This window comes from Spermophilus citellus, assembly GCF_964194105.1.
Source record: "Spermophilus citellus genome assembly, chromosome: 15".
Taxonomy (NCBI): domain Eukaryota; kingdom Metazoa; phylum Chordata; class Mammalia; order Rodentia; family Sciuridae; genus Spermophilus; species Spermophilus citellus.
Window position 1 is genome coordinate 86,265,793 of NC_138195.1, and position 25,496 is coordinate 86,291,288.

The 25,496-nt window shown below is 40.6% G+C and overlaps 1 protein-coding gene across 2 annotated transcripts; it reads left to right on the forward strand.

The window, feature by feature from the left end:
• The first annotated feature begins 2,607 nt into the window (after nucleotides 1–2,607).
• Nucleotides 2,608–24,814, forward strand: DENND10 (DENN domain containing 10). 2 transcript variants are annotated; one of them, XM_081267766.1, is made up of 9 exons: nucleotides 2,608–2,789; nucleotides 5,733–5,929; nucleotides 8,879–8,958; nucleotides 13,244–13,392; nucleotides 14,704–14,815; nucleotides 17,767–17,867; nucleotides 19,934–20,041; nucleotides 20,883–20,977; nucleotides 23,453–24,814. In XM_081267766.1, the coding sequence occupies exons 1-9, from the start codon at nucleotides 2,735–2,737 to the stop codon at nucleotides 23,627–23,629; spliced, it is 1,074 nt and encodes a 357-aa protein (XP_081123892.1). In that variant the 5' UTR covers nucleotides 2,608–2,734; the 3' UTR covers nucleotides 23,630–24,814. The 2 variants fall into 2 exon arrangements, with proteins under 2 accessions (XP_081123892.1, XP_081123893.1); XM_081267767.1 differs by lacking the exons at nucleotides 2,608–2,789; nucleotides 8,879–8,958 and having other exon boundaries at nucleotides 5,789–5,929.
• Nucleotides 24,815–25,496: the final 682 nt, after the last annotated feature.

A 25,496-nucleotide genomic window follows, 5' to 3' on the forward strand; every position in this document is an offset into this window, starting at 1 on the left:
GCAAGTCCTGTGAACCTGGGCAAGTTGCATCACCTTTCATTTTTATCACCTGTAAATTGGGAGTCAGAACAGGCCCTGCACACGGAGTGATGTGGTGATCTAAGGAAGTGATATGAATAAAACACAACAATGCCCAGCAGTCAAGAAGTGTGAGGGCTGGGGCTGTAGCTCAGTGGCACAGCACTTGCCTAGTATGTGTGAGGCACTGGGTTCTATCCTCAGCACCACATAAAAATAAACAAAACAAAGGCATTCTGTCCATTCACAACTACAAAAAAATTAAATTTAAAGTGAGCTACTGTTAAATTGGTATAAAGTTTCAAAGTAAGGAAAACAATACTCTTTTTAAGAGAGAGTGAGAGAGGAGAGAGAGACAGAATTTTTAATATTTATTTTTTAGTTCTCGGCGGACACAACATCTTTGTTGGTATGTGGTGCTGAGGATCGAACCCGGGCCGCACGCATGCCAGGTGAGCGCGCTACCGCTTGAGCCACATCCCCAGCCCGGAAAACAATATTTTATGGGATGATATGTGTTAAAGTTTTAAAACAGGAAAATAACAACCTAATAAAATAACAGGGGAAGGGAATTGAGGAAGACTAGGGGTAGCTTTGATTTCATTTGTGAATTCTGATGTCCTAAGTTGGTTTGTGACTACACATCTTCCTTAGAATGTGTTGAATAAAATAAAATGTATAGGAGGCCATTGTTTTGGACTAAGCTCCTGCACTAAGCCCAACAGAACATAGCAAACTAAAAGGAAATGACTCATCCTAAATGCCAAGTAATCAAACTCAACTTGAAAATGGGGCCTGTTTTCAGAAAACAGGCGATTCACAATGACCCATCAGAAGAGGCCCAATTTACCTGAGTAGCAGAGAAGGCAGAAAGAAAGCCTGTTTTAACCCCAAAATGAAATAACTTTGAAACGGCCAATCCCCTTTTTGTTCTTCATTTCTGCTTTTTTCTTTTCTTTTTCTGTCTATAAAGCCAACCTCTTCTCAGCTTAAAATTCAAGCCTGTGCAGAGGCTGTTGCCTATAATTCTAGTGAGTAGAGAGGCTGAGGCAGCCTCATAAGTTGGAAGGCAGCCTGGGCAATTTAGTGAGATCCTGTTCCAAAATAAAATTAAAAAAAAAAAAAGAGGTTGTATAACACCCCTGGGTTCAATATCCAATAGCTAAACAAATCAGTAAATAAACGGTTGTGATTTTGTCTTTAGAGAGTTGGTATTCATGTATGAAATATTTCATAGTAAAAAAAAACTTTTTTTTTTTAAAGAGAGAGGGAGAGAGAGAGAATTTTTTAATATTTATTTTTTAGTATTTGGCGGACACAACATCTTTGTGGTGCTGAGGATCGAACCTGGGCCGCACGCATGCCAAGCGAGCGCGCCTCCGCTTGAGCCACGTCCCCAGCCGGTAAAAAAGAACTTTTTAAAAGATGGGGGTGGGATTGTGTGCTGATAAACACGAAGGTCTTCTCCATGGTTCATTTTGTGTGATTTGGAGCTGGAGGTGGGCAGAGAACACAGGAGGAAGGATCCTGCAGTCACCCAAACAGTTTTGTTTTGTCCAGTTTCTACCTATCCTTCAGATCTTGGTTTGAAAGGGTAAAGTTTCTAAGCTGGAAAGCTTGAATTAAAATGTAAAAGATTAGGTATTATTAAGTTCCTCTGTTACACCCAGATTCCTGAGATAGTTAAGACAACGCCCTACTGGCCATTCAGCCTAGGGCCCTGTGCAGTTTGTCACAGGGCCCGAACCAATCAGTTTGAATGTGTACCCAGTTTAGAAGTGACCAATCACCCCTGCCCAGCCTGTTCCCGCCAATGAATGGACTAATCATGTATCAGAGTTGTTGTTCAATTTTCCCACGCCTCATGATGATTTGTTCTGATGTATGCAAAGCCCCCCACCCTCTCCAAAAAGTGTACTTAAGCTCTGCTTGACCTCTGCTCTGGGCTCTGGGCTGCTCTCCCTTCTTGAGTGAGCACGGAGCCCCAGCGCGCTGGAATGGATCCCCAATAAATCCCCCTTGCCATTGCATGGAGTTAGTCTCGTGTGGTCTCTCCTTCTCTGACATTTCGCGGGACCCTTACAGGTTCTGGAATCCCTTCCTCAGGCTTCCTTGGCTTCCTAGACACCCATCTTCAATCAGCACACCTCTATTCATCAACACACTACACTTTTTGCGTTCATAGTATTATCACTCTGACGCGTCCTAGTATTATTTATTTTACTTCAATAGTTGTCCATCTTCCTCACTAGAATGTTTGTGGTCAACACTGTTCCTGGTACGTGTTAGGTCCTCGATTATTTTTGTTTTCAATTTCCGAAAAGCTGGATGAATGAGTGAATGAATGAATGGGGGCACTCCCCCATCCTCAGGCTACCTCAATTTTCAGGAACTGGGTAACTTGTCCTTTGGAGCCAGTTTGCAAGAAGGAGCTAGAATGAGGAGGGTAGAGAAGCTTGGAGTGGGTTGAGGAGCTGGCCGATGAAGATCGGGTTAGAGAAACCGCGAGGGCCCGGGTGGCTGGGAGAGGTTCCAGCAGGTCAAGGTCCAAGGACCTCAGAATGCGGAGCAGGAAGAAGTCAGACCAGCTGAGGCCGGGCCGGGCGGAGGTGGGGCCTCCTGCGGGGGGCGGGCCCACATGTGAGGGGCGGGGCCTCCTTGAGGGGCGGGGCTGGCGGTCTGGGGCCAGAGCGGCGCGCATCGGCTGCAGCAGAAGATGGCTGCGACTGGGGCGGCAGACACTCAGCTGATGCTCGGGGTTGGGCTGATCGGTGAGGACGCAGGCGCCCACCCCAGTTCCGGCGCCGCCCGCGTGGGAGGCCGCGGCTCCGGTGGTGTTGGGCCTGGGCTGGGAGCAGCGGGGCCTGCCCTTCTAGGCGCGGGGGCCTGGCGCGCCGCCCTCGTCCGGCCGGCGGCCGCGCGTGGGGCCTGCCGGTCCCGAGGCAGCCCGGGCCACCCGGACGCCAGGACCGAGCTCCTCCAGCACGCCTGAGATTGCCCGGCGGAGCCCGAGGTTCGGGCTGCCGTAGACCTGGGAGACTGCCGAGGCCGGGTCGGCCGGGTGGGAGCCGCTCCCGGGCGGCGGGCCGGGAGATGGTTGGACCATCCTGCGGAGCAGCGCCGGCGGCGCCGCGGAGCCCCGGCCCGGGTGGTGGGATCTAGCGGTTGGAGACCCAGTGGCTGGGCCCGAGTGCTGGGCGTTACACACAGATTAACGATACCCCGTGTATCGTTCACCGGGGGGTGTGGGTAACATCAGATGTAAGCCCAAGGTGTCATTTGTGCGCGACACACGCTGGGAAGTGACAGCCAGGACTGGAAAGCCCTGAGTCCCCACTCATACCAGTGGAGAACTCCGGCATCATATGATCTAGCTATGATCGAGCTCGTGCGCGGAGCTGGAGTTCCTGCATACTCTCCAGTGGGATCCCGGTTAGCTTTGAGGAGTTGATGGTTGGGAGGTTCGTTGGATCTCGGGGCAAACAAGAACGTGTGCAGCGCTTGAGGGGTGGGGATCTCAAGGAGTCATTTGTCAGCACTCAGCTGCCTGAAGGAAAATAAACATCCATCGTTTCTTTTTGAAAAAGTCTTATTCTCCTGAGGTTTTAACACACCCTCAAATGCTCTTTCTATCCCCACAAAGTACAAGAACATTGCTTAGACTTAGAGAACTGGAGAAATGTGTTGATTATTTTTTCATTGTCTCAAAAGAGTACATTTATCAGGGAACAGCTTCCTGAATTCATTTCTAACCCAATTTGAAAACCGCTTTAAAGCAAAAACCTAAAATCCAGCCAGAAGTTACTTCTGAATTAAGGACGAGGGAGACTCTGACTTTATGTAGTAGCAATGAAGAAAAAGATAACTTATCATTGTGTGTGTGTGTGTGGGGGGAGGGTGCTGGGGATTGAACCCAGGGCCTTGTGCATGTGAGGCAAGCATTCTACCAATTGAGCTATATCCCTAGCCCCTTATCATCATATTTTTTAATTCAGAAGATTTGTTTTTCATATTGACATGCATTTAGAAGGGATTTGTTTCAAAATAAAGGTGGTGCCAGTGGTGTGGTGACATCTGTAGTCCCAGCTACATAGGGGATTGAGGCAAGAGGATTGCTTGGTTCAAGCCCAGGCAGAGCAACATAGCAAGACCCCATCTCTTTAAAAATTATTGTAGCCTGTTTTGGTGGCCCACACCTGTAATTCCAGCAACTTGGGACACTGAGGCTGGAGGATTAAGTGTAGGAGGCCAGTGTTAGCAGTTTAGTGAGTTCCTAAGTAACTTAGTGAGACCCTGTCTCAAAATAAAAAATAAAAAGAGCCGGGCATGTAACTAAATGGTAAAAAGCCCCTAGGTTCAATCCCCTGTACCTAATAATAATAATAATAATAATAAAATAAAAAATTTTATAAGGGGAGGGAGGGATATCCCTTTCCCATATGAAAAATGAAAGACCTGGTTTTGATAATTGTTGAAGATCAGTGATAGAGAAGGGAAATTAATTTTATTTTTTAATTTTTTTTAAAGAGAGAGAGAAAGAGAATTTTTAATATTTATTATTTATTTTTTTAGTTATCAGCGGACACAACATCTTTGTTTGTATGTGGTGCTGAGAATCGAACCCGGGCTGCACGCATGCCAGGCGAGCGTGCTACCGCTTGAGCCACATCCCTAGCCCAGAAATTAATTTTATTATTCTCTAATTTTTACATAGTTGATATTTTCCATAATATAAGAGCTTTTAAAATGTTTATATTATTTAATCTAGTTACACACTTAAAATCATACTGCATAAAAAGTCTATCAAAACTTGTATTTAAAAAAATTATATATATAAATATATTTTAAATATATGAATATATATATATATATATATATATATATATATATATATATTTCCCCCCAGAGCCAAACCTAGAGACTTACACATACTAGTTCAGTCCTCTACCACAGTACTGTATCCCTCAGTCCCCAAATGTAATTTTTACTGCTATATGTGCAGTAGGCTGTTTCTCTAAAGTTTAAGTTCTTTTTGCCTTGCTTCCCCCCACCCTTTGCTTTAAATCAAACCAGGGCCTCTTGCATGATGCCAGGCAAGCACTCTACTACTCAGTTACAGTTATACCCCTAGCCCCGTGAATTTTATTATTAGCAAAGTTTTCTTTTCATAATTGAGGTATTTGATGATAAAGCTACACATATGACTGGATAAAACTTTATTATTTATTATTATTTTAAAAACTTTAGGGACTGGGAATTTGCACGATTGGTATATGACATGATTTAAAAGAAATGACACCATCTTCTTCACTTCTTATTTAAAAAAATTTTTTTTTCAGCACCAGCTTTGGGGTGCTATATCCCTTTTTCTTTTTCTTTTATAACAAATCTTTTCCATATTTATTAAAGATTCTTAGAACTAGATAAAAACTTAGTATAATTAGAAGTAAATAATATTGGTGTGGGAGGAGATAGGGAGGATATACCAAATATCTATAGCTAAATTTTCATTTGTGATTTGTCATAAAAAAACTTTTACTCTGGTGTCTACAGTTCAAAATCATGAATTCATGGGAATTGGTGTCTCTAGTGCTCCAGGTTTCTTTGTAAAATGGGGTATTAAAACTGATTCCACTAGGTGCCTGTGAGTAACCAATCAATTCACTTCCTTGCTGCTGTTTGGCATTCTCACAGTGACCATCTTTCCACCGTAGAAAAGGACACAAATGGAGAAGTTCTGTGGGTGTGGTGTTACCCTTCCACGACAGCCGCATTAAGGAATCTGCTGCTCAGAAAATGCTGTCTCACAGACGAAAACAAACTTTTCCATCCCTTTGTCTTTGGGCAGTACAGAAGAACATGGTTTTATATCACAACAATTGAAGTTCCAGATGCTTCAGTTTTGAAAAAGGTATGACTGCAAAAATTTTAAGTGATATAAAATTATTCCAAAACTCAGCTTTAGATCTTATTTATGGAAAACATTGCTACTTTCATTGGGAATGTTTTCTTTCATACTTCACTCATTGATTCTATAAGTATTTTTTGTGGTTGGTAGAGTGGTAACCAATACTGACACATTTGGTCTCCTCCTTATCAAGGTTATAGTTGGGTGGAGTAAAAATGTAAAAGTAGTTTTAAAGCCATGACTGGTTAAAAGTGGAAAGAAGTATTCTTCCATAATTAGAAGCTATCTTAGAAGATATAATTATTCTTGGCAGATATAAGTTTTTTTTCATTTGCTTATAAATAATAAGGATATATTAGGAATTTAAAAATGATAATTAAGAAAATTCATGTATTGGGCTGGGATTGTGGCTCAGTGGTAGAGCGCTTGCCTAGCATGTGTGAGGCACTGGGTTTGATTCTCAGCATCACATACCAATAAATAGACAAAATAATTCATCAACAACTAATAAAAATGTTTTTAAAAAAAGAAAATTCTTGTATTAAGAAGGCTTTTATAGGTGTGTTGTTTCATAAGAATGGTATCAGTGAAAGGCTGGGAATGTAGCTCAGTGGTAGAGTGCTCATCTAGAATGGGTGAAACTGGGTTCAATCCCCAGTACTGACAAAAAATAAAATAAAATAACAATAGTATCAATGTGACATGGTGAAATCATTACATGGTTATTGTGGACTTTCCTAATCACAAGCAGGCAAGTTTTTCCAAAGGAAAGAATATTAGGTAGGGTTGGGGCTGTAGCTCAGTGGCAGAGCACTTGCCTAGCATGTGTGAGGCACTGGGTTCTCCTCAGCACCGCATTAAAAATAAATAAATAAATAAATAAAGGCATGCTGTCCATCTGTAACTATAAAAACAATTTTTTTTTAAAAAAAAAGGAATATTAGAATGAAGCGGCTGAACCTCTGGCATACACCATACACCAGAGGCAATTCTCTTCCCTTTTCTGGGTTAATTTTTTTCAGCTGTAATGGAACTATATGAAGCATGTACAGAAAACGAATTTAAACTTAAGAAATTACATTTAAAATATTAAGAAGGCAACAATTTAGGAATGGTTACAAGTTTAAGATAAAATAGAGACTTATAATTAGAAAATGAAAATTTGCAAGAAGATAGGTTCCAAGCTGTTTAAGATCTTTGGTGTCTGTCCTTAAAGTTTTTGATGAGAAGTCTTGATGCAGCTTCCAGTGGACTTATCTCATGTTTTGCACTACAGATGCAAGTTATGGCAGCATCACTGTCAGCAAGATTTAGAGAAAGTTCTTATGCTTCAAGTGTGATTTAAAAAAATTTTTTTTTTCTTCAATGCTTTTGCTTTTACTAAAGTTCTGAATTTTGTCTTATTAATGGAAATATCAGGCATATGATTATCAGAAATGTACATTTACAATAATAGAGGCATATGAATAAAGGAAGCTTGTTCGAATAATACCATTTATTTATTTATTTTCATTGTAGATGGACACAATATCTTTATTTATTTATATTATATGCATTGCTGAGAATAGAACTCAGTGCCTCACACATGCTAGACAAGGGCTGTACCACTGAGCTACAGCCTCAGCCCTAGAATAATACTCCTTAGAGCACTGTATAGAGAGTTGACTATTTCAGAATCTGACATGTATTTTGCTATTTTCCATTCTGTCTCATTGATGAAAAACAGTTGCTAAATTGATAGGTCTGGTTCTTTTATATATATAATATTTGTGGGTGTATGTGTGTATGTGCTGGGGATTGAACCCAGGGCCTTGTGCATGGGAAGCAAGCACTCTACAAACTGAGTTATATCCCCAGCCCTATAAGGATGGAATTTAAAAAAAAAAAAATTTAGTCGTAGGTAGACACAATACCTTTATTTTATTTATTTGTTTATTTATTTTTTATGTGCTGCTGAAGATTGAACCTAGTGCCTCATACACACTAGGCAAGCACTCTACCACTTAGCTATAATTGCAACCCTCATAGGTCTGATTTAGCAGTCCTAGTTTTGCTTTGACGAGTGTTTTTATTTATTTATTTTTATTTTTTTATTTTTTTGGCCTCTTTTTTTTTATTGGTTGTTTAAAACATTACAAAGCTCTTGACATATCATATTTCATACATTAGATTCAAGTGGGTTATTAACTCCCATTTTTACCCCAAATACAGATTGCAGAATCACATCGGTTACACATCCACATTTTTACATAATGCCATATTAGTAATTGTTGTATTCTGCTACCTTTCCTATCCTCTACTATCCCCCCTCCCCTCCCTTCCCATCTTCTCTCTCTACCCCATCTACTGCAATTCATTTCTCTCCTTGTTTATTTTCCCATTCCCCTCACAACCTCTTATATGTAATTTTGTATAACAATGAGGGTCTCCTTCCATTTCCATGCAATTTCCCTTTTCTCTCCCTTTCCCTCCCACCTCATGTCTCTGTTTAATGTTAATCTTTTCCTCCTGCTCTTCCTCCCTGCTCTGTTCTTAGTTGCTCTCATTATATCAAAGAAGACATTTGGCATTTGTTTTTTAGGGATGACGAGTGTTTTTAAACAAACACTGGCTACTAAAAAAACTTACCTTTTTGATATATGAGTGAAATTTTTTGTGTGTTTTTGAAAAAAGATTTCTAAAATTATTGGATTTTTATGTAGGAAATTAAATATCTGAATGTAAATATCTAACTAAATACATGTACATATAAATAAATACATACTTATCTATTATAAATAAACATATACAAGTAATAGAGAAGCAAGTGAGAACTTTTTATATTTTCAGCTTTTCCTTTTAATGCTGGTATTTCTTGTACAAGAGGTTTGCTAGACCAAAGTAATAAATTACCCTTCTGTTAAAGTATCTATTAAATTCTATTAAGGTATCCTTTTTGTTTCTTTCGGACAGGTGACTCATTTTTCTATTGTTCTGACCGCCAAAGATTTTAATCCAGAGAAATATGCTGCCTTCGCTAGGATATTGTGTAGGTCTGTATGAAAACTGTGTTAAATGCTAATATGCCAAAATGAAGATCACACTCAATAAAGCAGATTTCTACATGGAGGAAGCCAATTTCAGCCCTCTGTCCCCCTAACTCACCCTGTAGTGGCCCTCCAGAGCCTCTTTTGTAAAGAAGGATTTTCTGTTCTGCTTTGTTAATTTTGCCGCTGATCTGGGAGAATGGGCTAAGGGAAGAGAAAAAGCAGTTTGCATAGCTGTCGTAGTCTGGGTGCCTCAGGTTACTTGCCATTTTTTTCTGTTACTTCTACTGACTTTTAACCTAGGAAGTTTCTTTTGCAGGATGGATAAATTAAATACTTGACGAAGTGGTAAGCTGGTTCATGTGTGTCCATATCTGTGTGTGGCAGTGATTTGGGGTAAAGTTAATAGATATTTTGAATTCTGCCAAAGCACAGAAAAATATTTTTTTTAGCTAGACTGCTGAGGGGCTGGGAAATTGTGATTGATATATTAATTGTGATTCAAGTAGATTCTTTTAGTTTCATCCCTGCTATTGAAAATAGTTATCTAAAATATACCAATCTGTTTTTTTGTCAAGTATATCTAAATGACTTAATGAAATTGTGTCCTATTATTAGGGGCATTGACTCTTTAATGATGGAGGTTTCTATAAGTTTTAGTTTTCATGTCATTCTTTTTAATATTACCACTTGAAAAAATTGCAATTCTAGATGTTATGTATAGTTTTGTGGAAAAGTAGAAGAAATTGTTTTTCCCACTGTAAACCCAATAAATGGTTGCTTTTTTGCATTTTTCATGCTGCATATCCCCCCACATACATGTACACTAAACAAAAAAAATTAAAAAACAAAAACTTAAATCTTATTACTTAAGGGTTTCAGTTAGATTATATTTTTGACTGAGGTTTTTACCATTTGTGCTGCTAGCTACAATAAGAAAGACCTCTTGCTGTTGTAAGGTAAATTCCAGGCACATGGCTCACTATGGAATATAAACAACTTTCTGCTATTGTGGCACTGACATGGAGGGTAGCTATGATTCCTAGAAGAGACGCTACCCAGAAGCCATAAACCAAAAACACTACAGAGGTATTTTTTAAAATATTTTTTTAGATGTTGATGGACCTTTATTTTATTCATTTATTTATATGTAGTGCTGAGAATCAAACTCAGTGCCTCACACATGCTAGGCAAGTGCTCTACCACTGAGCCACAACCCCAGCCTAACAGAGGTTTTTTGAACAAATACTGGACTCCCATTTCACTTGATGGAGTCAGGGTTAGGTTACTCAACTGAAATCCCTGGGAGATACTCTAGGATCCAGAAGGCAGGGTTGTTTCAGACCCCACTTCCTGTCCCGGAGGATACCTAGAGGGTCTTTAGCTTCTGCAGTGCCTGGGTGTGGTAGCATTTTGGATTCTCTTCTCCATCATGGAGTAAAAGAAATAAGGACTTGGAGCTCTTGCCAGCCATCTCCTCTACCCCTACCCTGTATCGCATGCCCACACGTATGTCTACGTGCTTATGCGCAGGCAAATGCTTCTTCATGGAGGTGAGGTCAGCATGGAGGTGCTCCTTCTACTTCTGGGCAGAGAAGCAGGCAGGCTTGCCTCCCACAACACATTGCTCACAGTGGCAGCAAAAGCCACATGCACAGGCTTCAGTCCCTTGGTGGCACCCTCTGCCGTGACCTCCTTTATCCTCTAGTCCCTGTAGCAGTGGCCCTGGTGAAGAACCATGGTTTTCTGAACACCTGGACTCAGCTGTGACAGATGTGGCAGCCTATGGAGTCTGTCTGGACAAGGCCCACTGGATTGTACTCCCATGGAGTAGTTTAGGAATTCCTTTCTCTGTTGTGTCCTTCACAGCCCAGAGTTGCCACCTAGGAAGTCATCTTATTCATCAACTTTTATGTTTGTCTTCTGCATTACTGTATATTATTTCTATTTTGTAATGTTAGTGGCATTTTTGTTGGTGGCAATAAAACAGAATATTTTAAAGATCAGTAATACAGAAGAGTATATAGTGAAAATTAAGATCCCTCCTCCCTGTTCCCCAGCCTCCCATTTTGCCTCCTGACTCCCCCCATTCAGCCTTTGTGATCTTTTCTTTCTATCCTAACAAAGATGTTTTCTTCATATATAAGCTTGAGTTCATGGTTTTCCATTATGAAAACCCACTGTATTCATTGTTCTTCACCTCCCTTACCCCCAGTTTATTTGAAATTAGGGGAAAAAAAAAAAAACCTGCTGATGACTAACAAAACTTGGTTACCAGTTAAAACACTAACATTTAGCTCAGTCCCCACACTCAGGAGGCTGAGGCAAGAGGATCCCTTGAGTTCAAGAGTACGAGATCAGCCTAAGCAATATGATGAGATCCATCTCAAAAAAAAAAAAAAAAAAAAAAAAAAAGCTGGGCACAGTCATGCTTACCTGTAATCCCAGCAACAAGGGAGATTGAGGCAGGAGTATCACAAGTTCAAGGCCAGCCTCAGCAACTCAGTGAGGCCCTAAGCAGCTTAGCAAGACTCTCAAAAGAAAAAATAAGAAGGTCTGGGAATGTGGCTAAGTAGCAAAACCCCTTTGGGTTCAATCCCCAATACCAAAAGGAAAAAAAAAAAAAAGTAAAAAACACGAGCATTGGGCTGGGGATGTGGCTCAAGTGGTAGCGCGCTCGCCTGGCATGCGTGTGGCCCGGGTTTGATCCTCACATATAGACAAAGATGCTTTGTCCGCCAAATACTGAAAAATAAATATTAAAGTTCTCTCTCTCTCTCCTCTTTCTCACTCTCTCTCACTCTTTCTTAAAAAAAAAAAAATTAAAAAAAAGAAAAAGAAAAAAAAAACACGAGCATTTTTCAATTAGTCTACAATAAATATAATTTCAAGTGTTTTTTTTCTTTTTTTAAATATTTATTTTTTAGTTTTAGGTGAACACAATATCTTTATTTTATTTTTATGTGGTGCTGAGAATCGAACCCAGTGCCTCATGTATGCTAGGCAAGTGCTTTACCACTTGAGCCATATCCTCAGCCCCTTAAGTGTTTTTTCTTAAAACATCAGTGTTATTTTCTTCCCAACTTTCTATCATATCAGCTCCTGAAAGGCATAGCTAGACTGAATCATATCTTTTTTTTCTTCTTCTTCTTCTTTTGGAGCTGGAGATTGAAATTCACTCATGCTAAGCATGCGCTTTACCACTGAGTCGCACCCCAGCCCCAGGCTTTTTTCTTAAGCAAAATTTAGGTTTAGTTGCTCACAGGAAAAGATTTCAAGGGAAGAGACTGACTCTGTGTGAGCTATAAATGCAGCCAGTTTCCTGTCAGCATTTTCTGGAAGTCTTAATTTGATGACGAATGTCTCTAGTGTGCATTTATCACTGGAAACTTAAAAGAGCTTGGATTTTTTAATTATCTAAATATAGCCACCTCTGGGAGCTCTGATAATAAGTATAGGTTCTACAACTAATTACTGCTTTCTCTGTGAACAATGCGGAAAACTCTTTTCTTGTCAAAGAAAATCGAAGCAATAAAACAAAGTTGTATGACTGAAAACACCAGTTGTGAACAAAGACATAAAAGGAGATAAGAATATGATATTCTTGAGAATAATGGGGACTCGGAGAGTCCATAGTCTCTTCTCCTGCTGTAAGGAATCATAGCAGTCTTCTCCAGATGTAAGGTTAGAACTGCTTTCAAAGAACTGTTGAAGATCTGTCAAGTGTTTTTTTTTTAAATATTTTAAAAAATATTTATTTATTTATTTATTTATTTAAGGCCTAGATGGACACAAAACAATGCCTTTATTTTTATGTGGTGCTGGGGGTTGAACCCGGGTCCCGCCTGTGCGAGGTGAGCGCTCTATTGCTGAGCCACAATCCTAGCCCCCTTTTTTTTTTTTTTTGTACTGGGGATTGAACTCAGAGGCACTGGACCATTGAGCCATATCCTCAGCCCTATTTTGTATTTTATTTAGAGACAGGTTCTCACGGAGTTGCTTAGCACTTCACTGTTGCTGAGGCTGCCTTTGAACTTGAAATCCTCCTGCCTCAGCCTCCCTAGCCACTGGGATTACAGGCGTGTGCCACAGTGCCTAGCTGTGAAGAAGTTTTATTAAATACATTTACTACATAAATTAGAAAAGTAATACATGTGAAAAGATTTAGGCATTCAAGTGTATGAGCAAAATGGCTTTAGATTCTTTAGAAAGTACCAGTGCCTAGCCTCAGTACAATTCTCTGATTAACGCTGCCAAAGTAAAAGCAGTCATCTTTTTCTGTTTCTTTCAGAATGTACCTGAAACATGGGAGTCCAGTTAAAATGATGGAGAGTTATATTGCAGTTCTTACCAAGGGGATCTGCCAGAGTGAAGAAAATGGCTCTTTCCTTAGCAAGGACTTTGATGCTCGAAGGGCATACCTTGCAGGCTCCATCAAAGGTAAACAAACAAAAAGAGAAAGAAAAACTCAGGCCATGAACAGAATCCCTGAGGCAAGGCCTGCCTCTCTGTAGACTGTTGTACCACCCCTCCATACATTCTTTTCATCTGTGTAACGCGCTGCCTACATAGGAGAGTGCTTCAACTCCCATATTTTCCAATTGGTTTAGAATTCTGTCAAAGGAAAATATTTTTGTGCCATTAATTCCTATATTACTCTATTACCACAGAAATGTTCTTTCATCTTGGTGCAGTGGCTTTGCATGCCTATAATCCCAACTGCTCAAGAGGCTGAGTTGGGAGGATCTCAAGTTGGAGGCCACACTGGGCACCTTGGCAAGACATGTCTCAAAATAAGATAAAGAGGGTTAGGGATGTCGCTCAATGGAAGAGCACTTGCCTGGCAAAGAAAAGCCCTGGGTTCAATTTCCAGTGTCTAACACCCTACAGAATGGAATGTTCTTCCACTAGCAAGTTGAACTTCATGGCTCAAGGTCTCTACTGACTTCCACAGTTTTTCTTTTCCTTAGATCTTATCAGTTAGTGCTTCCATCTGGAAAGATCAAGCCCTAATCTAACGCCCAGCTAGGAAATCCAAAATGGCAGAAACCCCAGACTAAGCCCCAGACTTTAGGGTTTTTAGGAGGGAAAACTGTTTCCCTGCCTTTTGCTTTTGATCTCCTGTCCTTTGTGATTTCTAAGCATCCTGTTGAGGTGTTTAGTGTTCTTTAAGCTAGCTGAAAAAGAACTAAAATAATGGATTTTGTTTTTGTTTTTTGTTTTAATTAGGTGATTTTTTTTCTTTTTTCTCTTTCTCTTTCCTCTCTCTCTCTCTCTCTCTCTCTCTCTCTCTCTCTCTCTCTCTCTCTCTCTCTCTATTCCCTTCAGCACTGGGGATGAATCCAGGGTCACTCTACCACTGAGTTACATCCCAATAATTTTTTATTTTATTTTGAAACAGGTTCTCACTATACTGCCTAGGCTGGCCTCAAACTTGGAATCCTCCTACCTCAGTCTGGAGGCAGAAGTAGCTGGAATCACAGGGGGGTACCACCGTGCCTGCTTAGTTAGAAATTTTTGTGACACAGAAAGATGTTGGTTCCCTTATCATTTTGGCTTCATCTTTGCATCCAGCACGTGGGTAGATATGCCTGTCCACCAAATGAGGTGTTTTTGTGCTTAAACATTTGCCTAACTTTTTTCTCTGTATTAAAAATAATTCTGCATTCATATGACAAGAATTCTTTCTGTTAAAAACTTTATACCGTTATGTAATATTGAATGTAATAACATGATCATTTTTCTTTTAAGACATTGTATCTCAATTTGGAATGGAAACTGTTATCTTACACACGGCATTGATGCTAAAAAAACGAATTGCTGTCTATCACCCTAAAATAGAAGCTGTTCAGGAGTTTACCAGGTATTGTCACTGATTGTCTTTTTGTGTGTGTATGTGGTATTGGATATTGAATCCGAGGGTGCTCTACCACTGAGCTATTCCCCCAGCCCTTTTTATTTTTGCTAAATTGTTGACCTTGAACTTGGGATCCTTCTGTCTCAACCTCCCAAGTCACTATGATTATAGATGTGGGCCACTGTACCTGGCTCTTGTCACCAATTATTAAAAAGCACACACTCTTGGCAGACAGTTCAGAACACTAGCTGGTAACGTGCTCTGTTCTGTTGCACATTTGGTATGAATAGCATGTATTACTCTGATGGTAAAATACCATTGGGGTTTAATGTTTCAGTCTAGATCTAGTGGTTCAAGGATTTGGACAGGTTCTTCTTTAACTTTAGAAATGGGTCTATTTAAAAAATGGGACTATTTTAAAGCAAGGAGTTAGCAAACTTTCTTTACCAGGGAATGAATATTATAGACTTGTGAGCTACATAATCTCTATTCTAATCACTTGGCTACTAGGCAGCACAAAAGCAACCACAGACATATAAGTGAATAACATGGTTGTGTCAATAAAACTTTATTTACAAAGACAGGCAATTCGCCCCCAGGCTATAGTTTACTGACCTTTATTTTAAGGATAAGTTTTTGTTTCTTCTATTCCAATTTGCCAATCTCTCTTATTGTTAAAATAAATGTACTTTTTTTTTTAAGAGAGAGAGAGAGAGAGAGGAGAAAGGGAGAGAGAGAATTTTAATATTTATTTATTTATTTTTTTAAGTTTTTCGGCGGACACAACATCTTTGTTTTTTTTTTTATTTATTTTATTTATTTTTTTAAATGATGATAATGATTATTGTCCTTATTATTATTATTTTTTTAAAGAGAGAGTGAGAGAGAGAATTTTTTAATATTTATTTTTTAGTTATCGGCGGACACAACATCTTTGTTTGTATGTGGTGCTGAGGATCGAACCCGGGCCGCACGCATGCCAGGCGAGTGCGCTACCACTTGAGCCACATCCCCAGCCCAACACAACATCTTTGTTTGTATGTGGTGCTGAGGATTGAACCCGGGCTGCATGCATTCCAGGCGAGTGCGCTACCGCTTGAGCCACATCCCCAGCCCCTAAATGTACTTTTTTTAAAGAGTTTTTATTTAACTTTTTCTAACTTTTTCTTAGATCCTTTTGAAAAGCAGGAGGAATTGGCATTTGTGGTAGGTTTACTGTATGTAAGATACCTTAAATTGAAATAATTTATTTATTGGGATAGGGAACTCTGCAAGGATACATCATTGCCTTGTTTTATGAATGAAAAAATTGAAGCTGGGTTGGGAATATAGCTCAGTTGGTAGAGTACTTGCTTCCCATGTACAAGGCCCTGGGTTCAATCCCTAGCACCAAAAAAAAAAAAAAAAAATGAGGCTCAAGAGGTTAAGTGGCAGGATACTGAGGAGAAAGGCTTTGTAGTCAGAAAGACCTGGGTTCAAATCCTAGGAGGACAACTTGTTAGCTTTGTGACCACATAAAAGATGCTAAGTGTAGGGCTGGGGATGTGGCTCAAGCGGTAGCGCGCTCGCCTGGCATGCGTGCGGTCCGGGTTCGATCCTCAGCACCACATACCAACAAAGATGTTGTGTCCGCCGAGAACTAAAAAATAAATATTAAAAAATTCTCTCTCTCTCTCTCCTCTCTCACTCTCTCTTAAAAAAAAAAAAAGATGCTAAGTGTTTCTGAGCCTCAATTTCTCTGTCTCTGAAGGCAGGATCATAATACTTTATACACTGGTTTTTAGGACTGAACATAATTTATGCCCATGTGCTTAGTATGTGTCCTGCCCTTCATTCTTGATTTAGAGGTGACTACTGTTCATGATTGCCTCCTAGTAAGTGAGAGGGCCAGAATTTGAACCCTGCCCTCTCTGGCTTTAAAACTCTGTATGTTTCTCCCCTCTCACTTGTTCTCCCTACATGTATACTTCTGAGTGAAGCAGGACACTCTTTTTTCTTTTTGGCAGGGCTTCCAGTTGAACCCGGGGCCTCCTGTACACTAGACATGCACTCCACCACTGAGCTGCACCCTAGCACACACTTTATACTTCTTAAACTGCAGTGTCCATAGCTTCTGAGATATGTCACCAGGCACCAGTGTGTTCCCAAAGCCACAGTTAACTTTGGCACATCTTTCTGTAGTATAGTCTTTTTAAAAAATTTTAAAAAATTTTTTAGTTTTAGGTGGACATAATATCTTTTTTTTTTTTTAAGAGAGAGTGAGAGAGGGGAGAGAGAGAGAGAGAGAATTTTTAATATTTATTTTTTAGTTCTCGGCGGACACAACATCTTTGTTGGTATGTGGTGCTGAGGATCGAACCCGGGCCGCACGCATGCGAGGCAAGTGCGCTACCACTTGAGCCACATCCCCAGCCCAGACATAATATCTTTAGTTTATAGTTATGTAGTGCTGAGGATCAAACCCAGTTCCTCCTGTATGCTAGGCGAGCACTCTACCACTGAGCCACAATCCCAGCCCTATAGTACAAGTTTTTTTTAATGAATCTTACACTATCTGAAAACAAACACAATGTGGTTTTCAAGATTGACTGGAATTTTAGATTTAAATGAAAGACTTCCAGAGGGACAGGCCACTTTGGTTGTTACTCCTAGTTTTTCTGTGGTAGGCTGCAGAGTGGGATGTTTGGAGGAAAGCTTTAGAAGCATCACTCTTTGCAGATCCTTGGAAACCTCAACTTTTTGTAGCCAGAATGACCCCAAAAGCTGAGTTTCAAACATGGCATTGCTTTGATGTGTAGCCTGGATGTGTTAGCACACTTGGGCGTGGTCTTACCTTTGCCTCTGACTTACCGAAGGACTCTACCCACTGAATTTTCACCACTGGAAGAAAGAAAGGGAAAGTTCTCTAAGGTGTGGGCCAGCAACCAGGTGATTGAGTTTTTGCCTTGATTCCCCAGGACTCTGCCTGCCCTGGTGTGGCATCGACAGGATTGGACCATCCTGCATTCTTATGTGCACCTCAACACTGATGAGCTAGAAGCCCTGCAGATGTGCACAGGTAGACAAGAGCATTCCAGGGGAGGAAGGACCCTGCTTGAAAGAGGGTTTATATTTTTGTTGTTGTTGATTTATGGTGTTGGGGATTGAACTCATGGCCTCACATGCTAGGCTAGTGCTCTACCACTGAGCTACCCCCCCCCCCCCCCCCGTTTAAGTTTTGTGTGTGTGTGTGTGTGTGTGAGTGCGCGCGCGCAGGCGCACACTCATTCCTGAAGGGAATCCTGATCATTGTTATTTCTTTGGCAAATGCAGTGGTTTTTTAAAAAATATTTTTAACTTTTAAAAAATTGTTATAAAGTTTATTATTATAACTATTTTTAAGTATATTCACATTGTTATGTAGCCATCAGCAAAATGCAACCTATTTTTTTTTGGTACTGGGGGTTGAACCCAGAAACACTTAAAAACTGAGCCACATCCCCAGCCCTTTTTATTTTTTAGTGTTTTTTTTTTTTTTAATTGTAGATGGACAATATCTTTATTTGTTTATTTTTATGTGGTGCTAGGGATCGAACCCAGGGTCTCATGCATGCAAGGCAAGCACTCTACCACTGAGCTACAGCCCCAGCCCTTATTTTTTAGTTTGAAACAGATCTCACTAAGTTGCTTAGGGCCTCACTCAGTTGTTAAATCTGGTTTTGAGCTTTCAATCTTCCTGACAGCCTTCTGAGCTGCTGGGATTACACCACAGTGAATTCTTAGTTTTAATGCACTGGAATTTATTAGAGTTTTATGATTTTTAGAAAAAAAAATCTATATCACAAGAGTAAAGAGATAGTCTCCCCCTTGATTATTTTTTTGTTTGTTTTTTGTTTTTTTTTGAGATGGGGTCTTGACATGTTTTTCAGATTGGCCTTGAACTCCTCAGCTCACGTAATTGTCCCACCTCAGTGTTCCAAGTAGCTGAGACTGCAGGTACATGCCATGGCACCCAGCTTCTCTTATATTTTCTAATCAAAACTGTTTTTCTTACACATTCTACCTGGAGTTATTTTTTTTGTGTGTAGTAAGTTGACATCTGATTTGTGTGTGTGTGTTGGGGGGATTGCTAAGGATTAAATCTAGCGCCTCATGTGCTTAGCATGAGCTGTACCACTGATTTACACCCCAGCCCCTGATCTCATTTATTTTCCACATGGATAACCACTTGGCCCAGGACCTTTATTGAATAATTAGCAATCAGCAGTGTCATTCTGGCAGGTATCATATTTTCTCATGTGATTGGTATGGGTCTAACTTTTAGTAGTGGGTTTTGTTTTTATTTCTTTAGTTTTTTGAATATCCTTACTTGATAAAAGAAAAATTTGCAATGATTTAAAAAAACATCTTTCAAATTATATTGCTCTGTGAAATTAAAACAATCTGGGAACATTGTCTTGACACCAATTCCAGAAGTCTGCTAATTCTTAAGTTGTCGAGATTCCTTTATCTATTTATTTTTTTTTTAAATTAAAAAAAAAATTTATTATTAGTTGTTCAAAACATTACAAAGTTCTTGACATATCATGTTTCATACATTTGATTCAAGCGGATTATGAACTCCCATTTTTACCCTGTATTCATATTGCAGATTCACATTGGTTACACATCCACTTTTTTACCTACTGCCATACTAGTGTCTTGTCGAGATTCCTTTAGCATTTATGATATCAGATCTGAAAGCAGAGAATGATGCCCTGTCCATGTAGTCCCTGAGAACACAACATTTGGCTCTGATTCCCTGGGGACAGATCTGAGGTGGAAACATCAGTTAAGTGAGTCTGTGCTACCTTCGGCCTCCTGGCATTGTTGACCCAGAAAGCAGTGACTGAACAGTAAATATTTTATTTGAGCCTTATTCCTAATGGCAAAGTCAAATTCTGGAATTCTGAAATTTGTGTGAATTTCTTTAGGCAGTTGACAGTCATATACTCTTAATAAATGTCACAGGATACAGCAAAAGTTTCAAAATAAATAAAATCATGAAGATAAGTAACTGATGAGCTGTTAGACTCAAATCCCTTTTGATACATTCACAGTATGATTGCTTCCTGTTCCAGTAATTTGGTCATCTTTGTGATACAGGTTACATTGCTGGGTTCGTAGACCTGGAGGTGAGCAACAGACCAGATCTCTATGACGTGTTTGTGAATCTGGCAGATAGCGAGATCACCATTGCTCCACTTGCAAAAGGTTAGTCCCCTGTTGTTGACATGAGATATAAGCCCAGTGGCTGCACTCAAGGCCTGTTTAGCCTGCTCTGCTGAAGCTGGAGGGGCTTTTCAGTATTCATCCCGTAGACCTAGACTGTTAGTAGTGCAGACGGAATTACTGATCCCAGCTTTTGTGTGGTCACTTACCTTTCTTCTAAAGGTGGGGGCTGATGAATGTCAGCTCATTAGGGATCATTGATACATAGATTTTTCCGTTACACTGGATCTATAAAATGGGCTTATCCCATGCAGCACCATCTGAATGGAGTGGCAAAGGAACTTTCTGTTAATGATGCTGCGGACAGTAGCAGTGTTTATGTCATTTAGGTTGTTCCCTTTGTTCATGTTTTATGGACTTTAACACACAGAATGCGCAGTTGGCTTCTGCAGAACTGACAGGAAGCACTTCTTTCACAACATTCCTTTCATAAAGATTTTCTTATGAGGAAAAATTCTCAACTGTAAAGACTTGGACAAGGAAGCCAGACTCTTGCCTTAAAGTCACAGCTTAATTGTAGTCTAAAGTTTTCATTAGGTTTTGTCTGGAAAGAAAAATAAAAATTCATATCAGGTAGGTGTGGAGGGGAAATCTGGTTTGGTTTTGACATGCTTTGTATTGAACCATGAAGTGTATAAATCCAATGATGCCCTATCCCCTCGCATTTGTCACATTGGCATTTGGTAATAAAGTGGAAGTGTGGGGGGTCATCTGCTGCCTTTTGATTAATATGGTCTTTCAAGTTTTTAGTTAAATGGCATGGTTATTTTTATTCTTTAAATTTCTAAATATTCACACAACTTATTTATCTTGCTCTCACCAGAGTCCATGACAATGGGAAAACTGCACAAAGAAATCGGCCAGCTAATTGTGCAGTCTGCAGAGGATCCAGAGAAGTCAGACAGCCAGGTTATACAGGTGACTCTTTGACCTGCTCATTCACTAGAAGTCCCCAGCAGCCTTGTTGAGTGGCACATCCAGCTTGTTCTGTGCTGTGCACAGTAGCAGAGTGACGTACTGGGGGTCAGGCCAGCAGCAAGGGCTCAGGTGGGGGTTTGCAGCATGTCCGTGGTGATGATGGGTGGGCAGGGGTGGCTACTGTGGCCTCGTTAGTTTATTAGGCTCCGGGGAAAGGTCTTGTAGGGGCTGGTGCTGATGCCGACCACTGGTGGTAAGACGTGAACAGCCAAGCAGACTGGAATGCATTTTGGGCTGGCCAGTACATTTTTCTCCTTCTAGGGGAATTTTCATAGAGGAACAGATTGTTGAGTGCTGCTGAGCAGGGAACTAGACAGATGCTAGGAGTTAGCTTTGCCATATTGTCTTTAGAACAGCAGTAGTCGTGGAGTCAAGGCTACCATCACACGCTGCACAGACAACTCCTCTTTGGGGTCTGCCTGTCAAGCTGACCACTGTCCATGTGCACCAGTTGTCACCCTCTCCTCTGCCCTTGCCAGAATGGGATAGCAAGGGCTTATGTTTCTGGGGCCTTTCCACATGGTGCCAGAGTCCCACTTCTCTTGTATTGCCTAGTCTCCTCCCCCTAGCCTGCAACCCCTTTGTATTTGGCCTGTTCCCAGCTCCTTGCTCCTCTCCTGAGGAATACGGCCTGCCCTCTTCCAGTGCCTGCTCCGGAACCTGTCTTAGACCCTGGGACTGGGGAGCCTAGAAAGACTGTCTCCCTTTGTCGGCATCTGAGGCACCTGGGGGCACCTCTGGTAATCAGGCTGTACTCGCCTCATCCCACCTGGCACACTTCTTCACATACCTGTTTACCCAGACAGTACTCATCAAGCAGTGAATAGCATAGACACGTGGTGAGCAGAGCCCCTGCCCTCAGAGAGCCTGTGTTTTAGTGGAGCAGATGAGTAAAAATGAATACACAACAGGATGATTGTGAAGCTTAGTAAATACTGTGTTGAGGTGGCCGAGGGGGTAAGACAGCCCTCTGAGCAGGACATGAGGGGCCGCAGGATTTGGCAGGGACTGGCCAACAGCACTGTTCTTCTGTTCAGTGCTGGCGGCCTGTCCGGATGTGGCCAGGAAGAGTGGACAGGTCTTGTTCCAAGGACATGAGACAATGTGCCGATGCTTCTTTCCTACCATATGAATTGGCACTGTCCCCATCAACATGACAGTAAAAAACACTATTATATAAATTTGAGTTTGGGATATTTGGATTTGGTTGGATTTGGATTGTTTTTCATGGACTAAAAGTGATACATAAGCCAGGTGCGGTGGCACATCCCTGTAATCCCAGCAGCTCAGGAGGCTGAGGCAGGAGGATTGGGAGTTCAAAGCCAGTCTTAGCAAAAACAAGGTGCTAAGAAACTTAGTGAGATGCTATCTCTAAATAAAATACAAAATAGGGCTGGGGTGTGGCTCAGTGGTAGAATGCACCTGAATTCAATCCCTAGCATCCCAAAAAACAAAAAAAAGTGATACTTAGATGACTCAGTATAAAGTGTGAGACCTCAGGGAAGGAAAGTGAAGGCACAGCATGTTGTAAATTCTGAAATACAATTGAGTTAATGATGTCAGCAAACCAGGAAAAGGCATGATTGTAACGGGAGCTTCAGCAAGTCCTCAGCCCTCAGAGGAGTGTCAGTGAACAGGAGGAAAGCCCATGGCAGGTGCTGGGTTATTTGTCCCTGGCAAAGAGGGCTATTGAGAAGAGATATATTAAAAAAATAATCAACATAGAATGACCGTGATTCAACAATGCACTTCTAGGAATATACCCAAAAGAAATGAAAGCAGGGACTCAAACAGGTGTCTGTACACCAGTGTTCATGGCAGCATTACTCATAATCCACACAAGGTGGAAACAGCCCAGGTGCCCACCAACAGATGAATGGGGAGACAACAGGTGGCACATAAATACAAGTGAATATTATTCAGCTTCAGAAAGAATGAAGATATAACACATGCTGCATTGCAAATGAACCTTGAGGACATCATGATGTTACGCTAAGTGAAATAAGCCATTCGCAAAAGGACAGATACCGTGTGATGCTACTTAGATGAGGTACCTAGAATAGCAGTTCGCTAGAAGAAGCAGAATAGAGCTCCACAGTGTTCTGAGGGGAGGAGAGGGGAGAGGAGGAGGGTTATTGTCGATAGGGATGGAATTTCTGATTGGGATAGTGGAAAATTTCTAGAAATAGTGGTGATGGTTGTGCAACATGGTGAATAAATTTAGCACTCCTGCAGTATATACTTACAAATGGCTAAAATGGTTAAAAGAATCAATGATGTTTTTCTAAGTCATTTTGTTTCATAATGTATAAAGTTAGTTTGATAAATTATAAAATAGCAGGAAGAATTCTAGGGAATAACTGTTGAACCTTTCACATACTAACACTTTGCATATTTTCCTATTCTATTATAAAGGATATTGCCCTAAAAACAAAAGAAATCTTCACCAACCTAGCACCATTTTCTGAAGTTTCGGGTGATGGAGGAAAACGAGTCCTCAATTTGGAGGCGCTCAAGCAAAAAAGATTTCCACCAGCAACAGAGAATTTCCTTTACCACCTAGCAGCAGCCGAACAAATGCTGAAACTCTGACTGTGAGATAGGATGTGCGCTGTTGACCGCTGGAAAGCTCTCCTTCCACTCTGATTATCCGTTGACTGTGGAAAATACTGGAGATAAGAGGAAATGCTATATTTTCAGTGATTTATTTGAAAGTATTGAGATTTGACCTGAAAAACACTGAAACACATGAAAACACTTGTGATTTTCTCCCAGCTATTAGTTTCCTGCCTGCTGTCAGCGTCTGACAAAGTGCTGTCTGTAACTATTCCATGTGAGGAATGCCTCTGCCCAGTGTCCTGGAGTGAGGGGAAGCTCTGTCCTTGGGCAAATCACAGCTGATGCAAAAGCCTTCATTATTAGTTCCCATGTGTCTCATCGTGTACCATAAACTAACAGTTTGTTACCAGAAAGCTGCCTGAAATTTTGCTTTTGTAATTCTAGGAAGAACTTTCATTCCTCACAAGGAACTCTTCTTTCTGAGCCAAACTGCTAAGTTTTCTGCAGAACTGTCTAAAAGATCATTCAAGAGACCCTGCAGTTGCACTTTCTTATAAAAGAAAACATTTTTTTTCTTGGCCTTTAAACATTTTGCCTATATTATGAGGGTTTTGCAGATTTTATACTTTAATAATCCATATTTATACTCCCACAGAAGCCATTAGACCTCTGCACCTAACCCTGTGCTAGCACTAGTCTTCAGAGGAGATGCCAGTCCTTATATGGTGGAGCAAATAACCCATCTTGAGTATTAGTGTCTTAGGACTGAAACAGTGATTTTTTTTTTTTTTTTTTTAATAATCAGTAAAGAAATGTGAGAATCAGCTTCTTACAGGGGCCAAAACAAGAGAATGTCTCCAAATGACTTCAGTAAAAATAATTTGGCTACAGATCAAGGTGACTGTTCTTGTTCAGTTGTATACCTTCATAACTGGAGAACTTTAAATTGCCAAATAAGCCTAGAGGTCGAAATTATATACTTGTTATTTTGTTATGTATATTCATATTAATTTTGAAAGATTACTTTTTACTCAAAACTGTTGTCCTTGAAATCTTACCTGGAAACGTTTGTAAAACAGACTATCTAGGGCTGGGGATGTGGCTCAAGCGGTGGCGTGCTCGCCTGGCATGCGTGCGGCCCAGGTTCGATCCTCAGCACCACATACCAACAAAGATGTTGTGTCCGCCGAGAACTAAAAAATAAATATTAAAAAATTCTCTCTCTCTCTCTCTCTCTCTCTCTCTCTCTCTCTCTCTCTCTCCTCTCTCACTCTTTCTTTAAAAAAAAAAAAAAACAGACTATCTATTGGATTTTTCTTTTTTTTTTTCCTGGGTGTTAGACAATTGTTAAGTAAAAACAAAAATAGCCTCCTTCCTTAGGCAGGGCCAGAGAGGACCTGAGATGAGATGATGTTTACTGAGGCAAATGATTGAGAATTAAATCTGCACTTTATGAAAATGAATACTAACACCCCCCCCCTTTGGGGGGTAATATTGTATTAGCTAATGGACAAACTTGTTAAAATTACAAATTTATGATGCAGAATTAAGATGGCTTTCTCTCTCATTCTCCCCATTCCAAGTAAGAGAAAAAAAAATCCTCTTTTCCAATTGCTAAGGGACTGAGGAGTTATGAAAAGAGTTGCCTGGAAGGTAAAGCAGTCTCCAGGCTACCACGAGGCTCCCAGCCTTGCCCCACTCCACCCCCACTTCCAGGAGAACTGTCCTGGGAAGAGGCCTTCACGCTTCTACTTGCTCATCTGTAAGTGGCTGAACCTCCATTAGGCCTTTGTCCATCATCTGCCTGTGTATGTGCACTGGGATTTAACCCAGGGTGCTCTACCACTGTCCTGTATCCCCCGCCCTTTTTACTTTGCATTAGTGCTGGACTTGAACCTGT

Excerpts from the sequence above, each read along its gene's own strand:
- DENND10 (XM_081267766.1), top strand. The coding sequence starts at position 2,735 with ATGGCTGCGACTGGGGCGGCAGACACTCAGCTGATGCTCGGGGTTGGG. Across the intron at positions 8,959-13,243 it reads TTCGCTAGGATATTGTGTAG|AATGTACCTGAAACATGGGA; the intron begins GTCTGTATGAAA and ends TGTTTCTTTCAG. Across the intron at positions 20,978-23,452 it reads CAGACAGCCAGGTTATACAG|GATATTGCCCTAAAAACAAA; the intron begins GTGACTCTTTGA and ends TCTATTATAAAG.